The sequence below is a fragment of the Meleagris gallopavo genome, chromosome 1 (assembly GCF_905368555.1).
Source record: "Meleagris gallopavo chromosome 1, MGAL_WU_HG_1.1, whole genome shotgun sequence".
NCBI classification, from domain to species: domain Eukaryota; kingdom Metazoa; phylum Chordata; class Aves; order Galliformes; family Phasianidae; genus Meleagris; species Meleagris gallopavo.
In genome coordinates, this window is record NC_139404.1 from 30,462,170 (window position 1) to 30,474,176 (window position 12,007).

Below are 12,007 nucleotides of genomic sequence, written 5' to 3' on the forward strand. Positions count from 1 at the left end.
GCAGCTTAGATACCAAGTGCCGGGACTTGGTATCTAAGGGTTCCTGCTTTGATTTTCTTCAAAAGGTTGATCATAGAATCGTAGAATGGCCTGGGTTGAAAAGGACCACAATAATCATCTAGTTTCAACCCCCCTGCTATGTGCAGGTCACCAACCACCAGACCAGGCTGCCCAGAGCCACATCCAGCCTGGCCTTGAATGCCACCAGGGATGGGGCACCACAGCCTCCTTGGGCAACCTGTTCCAGTGTGTCACACATCTTACTGCACAAATGTAATAATTTTGTTGAGAAAGAGAGTAAAGTGTGAAAATAAATGACAGAGGGCTTTTTGGCATACAAGTTTTTTGTAAGTACTTTCTGCCCTTGGAGAGTTCCCCATAGAGCCCTCTTTAAATAAATGTTGTGCTGTGGTGTTTAAAACAATTTGCACCCGTGCTGTTTTTTATAAAAGCAAACCTAAACAAAAAAGCACTTCATGTGAAGGTATTGAGGGTGGAGTTTAGGAGTTGGAGCTCTGTGCAGGCAAGATTAAGATCAGGTACCACTGACCTGTGCAAGTTTTTAAGGTTTATAAACACAGGTGAACAGAATCACATCATGTATGTATTAACAGCCTTTGGCACTGCTGCATGTAGTGCAGGTGGCCCTGCACCATGTGTCCTTCTGAGTGACATCAGTGATCCTGGTACGTCCACCAGCCAACTGCTGTAGCTCATCAGAGACGTACACACATCCTCTCTGTGTACAATAGAGCGGAAGCTAATGGATGCTTGCTTGGAGAACCAACACCTTCACGTACAGCTCTCGTGCAATTGTTACTAGCTAGTGGATTTGAGGACTGACTGTAGTTTTACATGGGGGCAGATTTGGGAGGCAGAAATACTGTGTTTGACGGCAGACGTGGACCTTGAAGGAAGTTGATTTTAATAGTCCTAGAAAATAAAGCATGGAATAATGGAATTAAGAAAGAAAGAAGCGAGGTACGGAATGGTCTTTGGAGGGAAGTTGTAGAAATCCCACTGCTTGGGATTTTGCCCGCTTACAGCCTCCCATGGTTGTTATCTGTGCATAGAGGAGGAAGCGGTCTGACACTGAGTTTCAGACACAAGGAACTCGGGACTTTCCCATCTCATACAGTTTCTGTCACAGCCAATTGCAGCATTCTGGACAAAGAGCATTGCAGCTGACTGCTTCGGGCTCTCCCCATGTTCAAGACTGCCGGATGGAGTCTTCAGTTTGGCCATGCGTCTTCTGAGCATCAAACAGAGCGCAAAGCGATGGCACAGGTATGGTCTGTGATGTGCACTTGTGATGTGGGTTACTGCTTTGCTTCACTGTAAAATATTTACTATCCTATAGCTCCAGAAGCATAGCCTCTGCCACTCAGCTCCTGATTGCTTGTGACCAACCGCATTTCTGAAAGTTCATTGAGGGGGTGAGTGGGGAATGACATGTGGGTTGTATCGCATTTAACAGCTAGAGTATTACTATTACATATATTTTTGGAGTGGCTAAATATTTAGAATGTGTGTTTACGTGTATTTTCTTCTTGGTTGAAACCAGTGTTTACTGGAGGTTACGAGCAGTGGAAAAAGTGTGGGGGTCTTGAGCAAGCTTCAGGAACTTGGTCACAAACAGCTTCTGTTTCAGCTTAACTCAGCCCTCTCCTTGTATGTAACCAACTGAAACACACCCAAACTACATCGTGCTATCCCCAGGTTAGGTATGTTTTTGAAGCAAAGACATCTCTTGCATGTACAGCTCAAGCTTTTCTTGTGAAGGGTTTTGCAACTTCTTCTGAAGTTAATGTTATTCCATAACGGTCAGTCTGATGGTCAGTCTGAGTTTTCTAGAGGTTGTAAGTTATAGCACAGTGACAGAGAGCTCATTTTGTTGGGGTATGGCCTCTGCTGAAAGCTATGGCAGCAGCCTTTCCTGGAAAGAGGCATTGCAGTGGTTCATCTTTTAGCCAGCCATTTTCCCCACCATCAGGTGGGTGCTTTGGTGCTCCTCCTGTGCTCTGTGAAGGCGGTGCTGACTCAGTGGCTGTTGGTAGTAGTTGGTGCTTGTTTCCCTGTGGGCTGGAGCCAGGCACATGCTAAATTCAAAGTGTTCTATTTAGTTATAAGTGGTTTGTTTTTTATTGTTCCTAGAGGAGCATTTCCTGCACTTGCTCTTGCCAGGTGTGGTTTCGCCTTCAGAGCCTCCAGCTCCGAAGCACACTGGGGTTTGGGTTCAGCTCATGTCACTGTCAGACTTCCAGCAATGTGGAGCTGCTTCATCTGCTCTAACACAGAGATCACAGTGCTGTCCTCACAGGCCAGCAGACCAGGTGTTTGTTACCACGTGACAATGTGCAGCAGCCGGGGTGCCTGTACCAACCCACCGCCCTCTCCATGCACTGTTCTCCCAGGCCATCACCATTGCCACCAGTTGCTCCCCGCAAGGCTGGCCTGGAGCCTGTGAACCAGTAAAGATGATCAGTGGCTGCTGGTTGGATCATATGGGCTTCAAAGCCACAGTCGGTTGGAGCACTCTGCTGTCCTTCATATGGCTGCATTACAGTTTACTCTTTTACACTCTATTGTGCTTCATATCTGTGATGAGATAAGCAATGTTTATCTGAGCCAACACCTTCAGAAGGATAAACCAACAACTTTTTGTCTTAGATGGGAAGAAATGCAGCCTAGTGTAGCTGTAAGCTCCAGATGGGGAGGATGTATCTGGCAGGGTCTGACAGCAGCTGGGTGAGGTGCCCTGTGAGGAACTTATAGGTGGGCAGCCTGCCAGCTGCATCTGGGAGGGTTTGTTATTGTTGCTGGGGGTTTCACTCTACCCATCCATGGGCAGCTGCTCTCCTGCCTGAAGTTGTGCCCTCGTCCCAGCGCTGCCCCTGGGGCTCCTGCTGCCCCAAAGACTCTCTGTGAAGGCTGCCCTGAAGGACTGCCACCATCCACTTCCTTTGGAATTGCATCTGCCAGGGCAGACCTTCATGCTGTCAGCTTGTGTTGGGAGTGATGAAGAACTGGTCCGGATGCTGCTCTGACTGCATCCCCCTGTGCTGCTCAGTGCCTGCAGCTCCAAGCTCTGCTCTGTGTCCCCTGGCCTAGGAGGATTGTGAAGCCTCACAGCTTCAAGTCTCTAATCCGCCATAAACCCCAGAGACATTCTGTCTAATGTGCAATGTGGTAAAACCCACTGCACCAAAACTGAAGCAGCTCTGACTTCCCAGTTGTTTTCATCCCTCCCTTGTGCTGTTGCATGGAAGCATCTAGGAATCCCCAGCCAGTTTTGACTTACAGTCCTCATAAAAAACATACATATATAGTGGCCATAGGTATAATTTTTGCAGCATTTTGGGACTAATTATATGACAAGCTGCTCTCAAAATTCTTTGATGTTGGCTCCTGCAGTCAGTGCTCTCTCTGCTGGCTTCCACCCTGGCTGTGACGGCTGTGCACTGTGGGACCCAGCAGGTTGCTGTGATGCCTCACAGCTTCCCAATGGCAACTGCGGGAGCTGTGGCTGAGTTGTGTTAGAAAAAGAGCTGTAAGGCAAGTTCAGATTCCAGCCTGTGCCTTCCTGTGGGTTCATCTCCTTTTATGTGGTCAGTGAGTTGTGTTACTGTTTCCCTATGGGCTAATGATTTTGTTTTGTTTTGAATATTCACAGATGCTGGAGTGACTGATTATTTAGAAAGTTGCTGCTTCTAAGTTCTTTTTAACTATTGACATAGGCTATCATCTTCCTTACTGCCTTACTACTGTTCCCGTTTTTTGATTAAGCTGTGACCGTGGATATTGTAATACATGGGGCTGTGTGGAGCTGTTTGGTTCAGTGCTGTCTGCCTGAGCCCCAGCTGCCCGCATCCAGCAGCAGCAGAGCTCTATCCTTGCCCTGGGCCGTGTCCTCGGCCTGGCAGCCATCACCTCAGCTGCCTTCCCCAGAGTGCATCCCTGTACTCAGCACTGGTGAGGCCACACCTTGAGTGCTGTGTTCAGTTTTGAGCCCCTCACTGCAAGAAAGACGTGAGGCCCTGGGGGTGTCACTGTGAAGGGCGTGTAGCACAGGTCTTATGGGGAGCGGCTGAGGGAACTGGGATTGTTCAGTGTGGAGGAAGCTCGGGAGACCTTATTGCTCTCTGCAACTCCCTGAAAGGAGAACGTGGTGAGGTGGGTGTTGGCCTCTTCTCCCAGGTAACAGCAATAGAATGAGAGGGAATGGCCTTAAGTTGCACCAGGGGAGGTTCAGGTTGGATATAAGGAAAAAACTTCTCAGAAAGAGTGGTCAGGCACTGGAATGGGCTGCCCAGAGAGGTGGTGGAGTCACCGCCCCTGGGGGTGTTCAAGATGTTCAAGAACTGTGTAGATGATGTGGCACTGAGGAACACAGTTAGTGGGCATATGGGGGGGGCTGGGGTTGGACTGGGTGATGCTAGTGGTCTTTTCCAACATTAATGGTCCTATAAATCTAAGCCTGGGAGCCCTCCTCCTCCTCTCCTGCTGCACATTTTCTCCTGTCTGTATTTTGGGAGATTCTGCACATCTCACAGGGAGAGGGATGGGGTAGGGATGTAATGAGTAGTGAGGGGGCGATGCCTAACATGCAGATCTGCCACCTGAGGCCTGGAGGTGACGTGCACTCAGCACTGCTCACTGCAGGCACCCAGGCAGCCCAAAGCGCTCAGGCCCACTCACAGGTACTGAGCTGCTCCCAGCAGAGGAAACCCAGGTAGTACAGACAATGCTTATGGTTTATACACATTACTGTGCCAGCAGAGCAGCTGGCAGCCTGACTGGGCACAGTCACAGCCTGTCAGCAAAGTGCAGGCCTGGTTTGAAAGGCCTATGGCTGTGGATGGCTGTGGAGCTGTGACTCAGCCCAGCCTGCTGCAGCTGCGGAGGCGGGCAGGTGTTGGCATCAGGATGGCAATACAGCTGCATTTGTATAATGTGCTCTGCGACTGCTGTGACCAAGCACTGCAGTGGCTGAAGTAATCCAAGGAGCACTGCTGCTAATGGGCACTGACCGAATCACTCTGGCACTCCCTCAGGGTCCTGCTGACAGAACCATGCAGGGCCAAACCACAGTCAGCACAGGAACCCCCCCTGTGCTCACCCTGTAGAAATAGCACCTGTTGGCATAGGTAGGCATTCATCAGCCAAAATGTACCAAAACCCTCTCTGCAGCAATAGCTGAATTGGCAGTTTGTGCCATCAGTACACCTGACGCAGATATGGCCCCAGGCAGGTTTGTGGAAATAAGACAGATTTGCAATTTAGGCAATTAATTCTTAATTAACTACAGTTAGTTTACTTAAATTACTTTCCTCCTCATTACTATATTTTCTTGGCAATAATGTCCTGCTGTTTGCCTTCCCTTGCTGCAGTGAGCTATCTCCATCCCTCGCACAGCCACGGAGCAGCAGTCCCAGCCCAGCCCCCGCGATGACTGTGTGCCTCTTAGCCCTTCCTTTTTGAAGTGTTCTCAGCCTCAGCAGCCTGGCACCTCTATACCTCACTGTCACCAGTGAAGCTGCTGAGTCGTGTCCTTTTCCATTCTTGCTTGTCACAGCAGTGCTTTTTCCGTAAGCCCCCACGCCAATTTATTAGTGCACTTTCAGTAAACACAAGCAAGGTAAGTCTGTTTCCACCACAGCTGCTAACACCCAGATGTTAACAGCCAATGTCTAACAATGGGGCTCTAAATTTTCCTAAAGGTGAGCAGGCTCTTTCACAAACCATACAACAATGTCTGCGTGGAACTGGGGCTATGCCTCAGTCCTGGGAAGCAATGAAATGTTTGGAGCTAAGCTCCCACTACTGATAGGAGACGATGGCTGGGGCTCCTCCAGCCAAGCCCTCTACTTGGGCAGCCCTTCCAGCTCTCATGTGTAGGGCAGGGCCTGGCTGGTTGCAGTCCCATCCTCGTCTGGCAAGAACTGTCATCACCGCAGCACGTGTGGCAAATGAATGCTGCACATGTGCTTGTCTTCAGCTTGCAGCATGTGCAGGTAGACAAGGCAGAAAGGTGGCAGACCAACTGAAAACAAACCAGATGTGAGGAGGAGTCCAGACAACATAAAACAAGACTAAGTATGAATATGCATAGAAGTAGCAGTATTTCTTAATGCTGCTTCTTGCAGTAAACTTTTAGCCAGAACCACTGAAGACCAAACACGGAGTACTGACAGCTTAATGAAAAGAATTTATTAGAAAATGTTAAGCACTACACAAAACTAGTTATTTTTTTTCAGTAGACAGCACTCCAGCCTCATGCTACAAACACCGTACAGTAACTCCGGACAGCCACTGTGCTCCTAGGATACATCTTCAGGATGAGACATTCAAGCAGCATGCACAGTGAGACAGTGAGAGGAGTGGAGGGAAAACCCTCCCGATTTGCCTGAGTTCTCAGAAAGTACAGTTCTGTAATTATTTTCCTCATGGCAATCTGGACCGAATGAGTTCTGGATATTCCAGAGGGCAGGGCTGGGCTCCGTGCTCCCAGCCCTCACCTTCAGTATTAGTGCATGCAGGAGTTCAGTACAAGGCTTTCAATAAATAGAAATACAGCTCTCATACCATTTTAACAGAAACATGACTACAAGGTTAACGTACATGCCTTCATGGGCAGTCACATCAACAGAGACCGTACTGCTTCTTGGGAAAAATAGGAAAGTCTATGTATTAAGGCAATATTTTTTTTAAGTTCAGCATAGAAATTGCAATGAATTGCATATTTTTTTTTTTCTGTCAAGTTCTGAAATATTCTATTGTACAAAGTAAAGTTCCTGATCACGTTCCAATCTATCCCATATTCTTCATGCTGAAATACAGTGGAGCATCACTATAGCCACCAGCCTACCAAGATGGCAGCGCGTGCAGCTCACAGCCCAACAGGAGCTGCAAAACGGGATCAGTGACCCCACGTCCCCAGCTCAGGTCCTCCATCATTCCTCCCCCCGCAATTTCCACCTCTCCTTTATAAGAAAAAAAAGACACATTTACATGGCTCCTGAAAGGAGCTCTATAGCAAAGCTCGACTGTATAAAGATACAAAAAGTCATTAAAATTCCCAAAATCCAAAGAAGTAAAATGTAATAAAAATAAGTACGCGTGGCGTGATAAACCAGGACTGACATAGCAATAATTTGCTACATTTCTCAAAAGTGCTAACCCATTTTAGCTTCAAATAGCTCAAGAGCTCATACAAATTGCTACCACAGTGTAAAACTGAGTCTTTTGAAAAATCTAAAACCCGGCTTGACTGTAGAAAAATGTATTATATCACTTTCTAATTTACATAGTATTTTTATTTAGGCACACAAAAATAAATATAGACAGTCAAAAGCTTCATTAAGTCTGTAGAAAGTTATAATTAAGTGATAAACATCACTTTTTTTTTTTTTTTTTTTTTTTTTTTTTTTTACAGCTGTATCTCTCTTAGTTCATCTTCAGGCATCTGCAGAAGTTACTTAGAGGGTAAGGATGAGCTTTCTGTTAAAAAAAGGTAATTTGGGGAACTTCTGGCTATGAAGACAACAATCTATCAGAAACATCAGCTGATGCTTTGTCTGCACTGTTTGCTGGTGAAACAGCCCCCAGTAAGGGGATAGAGCCCGGCCCGAGGGCAGCACTGGGGTGGTAGCAGCACCTCTCCCGAGGAAAGCGTTTCTATCTCAGAGTGAAGCTCAGAGAAACACTTCTTCCCTGCTCAAATCTGGAAGGATTCCAAAGCTGTCTTCCTCAAAAGGAGCCTGTATTCGTCCCAGCAACCCTCACTGCTGCACTATTAGTTATGTGTGCTCGTCATTAGGTGAAAGCATTCTTTTAGCACATTTTATGACCCTCCGCTTTCAGAATGCCTATGGTACCTCCACTGACCTCTCTAGAGAAAGTGCTTAGGGAAGTATAAAAGCCAGTGCACTTAAGATGGTGCATTTCCAGTGGTGCTCCATGCTCCAGGCCCTAGGTAACAAAGGGAAGCAGTGCACAGCTCGGGTTGGTACACCTGGCAGTCTCTGATGAGTCAGAAGCCTAGGAACCAACCGCAACTTTTCTTGGTCTTGCCTGAAGAAACAAGGAGTTGGTGTGCTTGAACCTCCAGCTCCAGAACAGAAGCTCCCTGTTGCTGTGCTAGCTGAGGGCAGGATTAGGCATGAGCTAAGGTTGTTGGTGTGTGGTGATTGAAGGCATTCAGCACAAAAATTCATCAAGTTCATCCCACTACCTTGCAACAAATGGAAAAACTTCACAAACAAAACCAAGCAGCATAACTTTTATTTGGTGTTACAACAGATAGGCAGTGCCCTTGAGTTGGGGCACTGAGTTCTACTGTTCATGATTTTTCTTTTTAAAATCTAAACAGTTCTTCTGTTCAGACAACTCCATGTGCTTTCTATATACACGCTGTGAGCCCTGTGGTCAGCCTGTCCAGTTAGCGCTCAAAGTATCTGTCAAGGCAATACATTATTTCATCTTTGCTATCATCGAGAAATCAAAACAAAAAATTCCCCCTTCATCTGACCAATTAGATGTACTGTACATACCTGCTCCAAAAATCAACGTATTCAGACAAATTTCTAATTTAATGCACTGCCATTCAAGTCAAAATGCTGTACATCTACGTATCCACACAATCATACATTCCTAATGATTCTTCTTTACACTTTTTCCTTTTTCAGACATCTGCTCTTAAAAAGGAATAAAGAAGTCGCCCTGCAGCTCTGTATTTCATTAGAACAAAACATTATATACTACATTGAAAAATAATTTTATCAAAACCAGATTCAAAGCACGGCCGTGTACAATTTTCAGCTAACGGTTCATGATGAAATTGCACTTTGCAGAGAGAATAAAATTAAAAACTGAAACGACATCATTTCCTTTCACAGGAGACAGCCTCTTCCGCGTTCTTTTTCCGTGAGTGTTTGTATTTGTCTACATATGCTCTCACTAGATTGGCCACTTTTGCTGAATTAACTTCTCCGCTCTTGCTATGACAAACCTACAACAGTTTTAAAGGAAAAAAAAATAAATAAAATGCTTGAAATAGTTGCAATCAGCCATCACTGCACAGTATTTGTTTTCCCAGCACCCCAGGGCTTCCCCATCTCAGTGTAATTTTGGAAAGCACCAAAACTTCACCAATAACTATTTCCCAATTCCTGCTGAACTCTTCCAAACAATAAGTTAGCTCTGATCCCATCAGCTGGACAAACTCATGTGAATGGAGAAAGGTAATTTTGCTTTTCCTGTTCTCCCTCGCAGCAACTACGAGCTGCTCCCACGTGGTCAGAAAATCCAACCCAAGCCAACCTCAATTGGAACACAGCATTTCATGCTTTATTAATAGATAACTTACTTTATCTACAGCTTTCCGCACAATTTCTTTATATTCTTCCTTAGTGATGTCTTTATTTTGGTAGAAAGGTTTAATAGCTAGTTTGACTTCTTGTGCTGCTTTTTCTTGAATTAGCAATTTCTGACAAAAAAAAAAAGCCACAAACTGGAGTATTATTTTCAACGCCTACATACGAGTTTATCAATCACAACATTTATCAGACAGAAGTTATTACAGAGGACTAAAAAACTATGCTCCCCTTACTCAAATTCCAGCACTTGTGAGAGCTGCCTGTGTTTATAAAGAATGGACTGCTGTCCCACAGCAATTACAATAATATCTGTAATAGAGATGCTTTAAATAAGACTGCATTACAAGGAGACAGCTGCTGGTTGGTTATAGCCCAGAGCTGTCAGAGTATCACACAGATGACAGGATGAGGTGTATTAAGGGATTTACACAGGAGGTGCTACCACAGTTTCAGTATATAAAAAATGTATATATTGCATATATTTATGCACATTACACATGCATGTATGTAGATATACACATATAGACACTGTGAACTTGCCTGGTCCTTCTTTGAGCTATCTGCACTGGCTTCCACCGTTACACTTGCTTTGTTTTCTCCCAATTTTACAGTTGCATTAGAGCCCTTGCTGTGACTCGATGACGTCGCATTGCCAGAAGTTGGTCCCTGAACAGTTCCCACATTTCCCAGGACTGCTGCTGGAGCAGGCAAGGCTGGAGTGCTCATGTTATTACTTACATGAGCAGCATTTGGAATACCCTGTTTTTAAAAAGTTATTGGTAGTTAAAGCATTCTCATACCAAAGGATAATGTACGTTTCCACCTGTTTCAGCAGCTACTGAAAAAGCATCAATACCACATGCTTTGGTTCATCAGGTCATTTCCAAGCTTAATTATTCTGGAAAATATGCAAATAATATCAAATCTACTCAAAAGAAAAAAGTAAAACTTGAAAAGTAAGGCATCCACCACATTACTGCTACAGTTGCTACGTTCTGGCTCCGATGGGGATCCCGGTGACAAAATATCCTGCAAACAGGCCTGGACAGCCTTAGTGCATTTTGAAGGAATCTTAAGGCTACAGAACCTCTTTATTTGTCATTGGAGAGAAAAGGAGTCCCTATTTTGTACATGAGATTAACATTAAAACAAAATCATGCCCAGTGAGGTTATGGATGCCCCCTCCCTGGAAGCTCTCAAGGCCAGGCTGGATGAGACTTTGAGCAACCTGTCTAGAGGGAGGTGTCCCTGCCTATAGCAGGGGGTTGGAACTAGATGATCTTAAAGGTCCCTTCCACCCCAAATCATTCTGTGATTATATGACTCTATGATAATGATGCTGCTTTGAAAATATTTATTTTCGTGTTCACTACCAGCTTGAACTTCTACGGGAATTTCAAACGTGTCGACACCTATTGTCTGCTCAAGGCTAGAGATAAAATGCTGCTCCTTGAAGCACCTGTATCTGTTCTTAAGGAAAAAACATTTACTATGTATTTCCAGACATCACCAAAGGGCACCACGAGCACTGCTGATAGAGAACAGCAATAGATATACCAGTGGCTTTCCTATCAAATGCCTGCACGTTGGGGCAATACACAGTCTTTACAAAGCTGTGCCTACTGCTTTAGTAGACAGTAAGTTTCACAGGGGTTCACAAAATGCATTCCGGCTTCTTCTGTTTTAGTGATTAAGTGTATTGAATTTCTAACTGTGAAAATATTTTAATTACAGACAGTACAAATAAAACCAACAAGTAATCTACAGGCATTTTAGTTCAAATAGCACCTTGCTGTTTCACTGTTCAAGCATCTCGTATGACCTGTAACCCCACTCAGTATTTCCCATGGAACTTTTCTTCCTGAATACATGAATGGTTAAAGAAGCATTCTTTCAATGTTTTTATGTTAAGAATTTATCAATACATTACAAATTTTCAGGTATTAATGAAAACAGGTTTAGAAAGCATTGTTCTAGTACATCTTTTTTCTATCTGTAATGCAGGGCAAAGCATTTCAAGTTAGAGCAGGTGGCCCGCAACAGAAGGGAAGGACAAACCTCAGTGAAGCCCTTAAGAATCCTATGTACGACACAGACCTGGCATTACTTACATCTCCTTCCACGGCCACTCACTGTCTTGGAAGCTGTTCATTTTCCTTTCCTTAATATAAAAGCTTTTAATATAAACAGCTGGCTACAAGAGGGCTTAACATACACAAAGGATGTTTTAAACTATCTTGGAAGGCACAAAAAGATGCTCTGATCTGCCCAAGCACAGCGGAGTTTTTGAAACTTGAGTAATAAAGCAAAAAGGTCTCAAACGGGGCACCCAGCACCAGGAGAATCTTGCAAGAAGGGATAAGTAAAACCTACCAAAGAAAGCCTGAAAATTATGAACAAAAAGGCTCAAAATATTAAACAGAACAGAAAACGTGGCGGCAGTGAGGGTGGTTGAGCTGCTGAGACGGTGACAGTTGGAGAATGGAAGCATGGAACAAATTGATGCCATGAAATACTTGATAACTTCCCTCTGCTCATACAACAAACCAAGGGATAAGAATTGTAACAAAGGGGTTGAGGTCACTTTCTACATGATGCGGAAAAGGGATTCAAGCATCTCCTAAAGCTTG

The 12,007-nt window shown here is 44.9% G+C and overlaps 1 protein-coding gene across 4 annotated transcripts in view; it reads right to left on the reverse strand.

Moving 5' to 3' along the window:
• Positions 1 to 6,188: 6,188 nt before the first annotated feature.
• Positions 6,189 to 12,007, reverse strand: part of SCAF11 (SR-related CTD associated factor 11) — a 41,325-nt gene continuing 35,506 nt past the window's right edge. For all 4 annotated transcript variants that reach the window (XM_085219969.1, XM_085219975.1, XM_085219979.1 and 1 more), the window contains 3 exons: positions 9,918 to 10,136; positions 9,368 to 9,487; positions 6,189 to 9,010 (listed from right to left, as the gene is read on the reverse strand). In XM_085219969.1, coding sequence (XP_085076095.1) covers positions 8,882 to 9,010; positions 9,368 to 9,487; positions 9,918 to 10,136 — 468 coding nt within the window. In that variant the 3' untranslated portion in view covers positions 6,189 to 8,881. The remainder of the gene's footprint in view (positions 9,011 to 9,367; positions 9,488 to 9,917; positions 10,137 to 12,007) is intronic.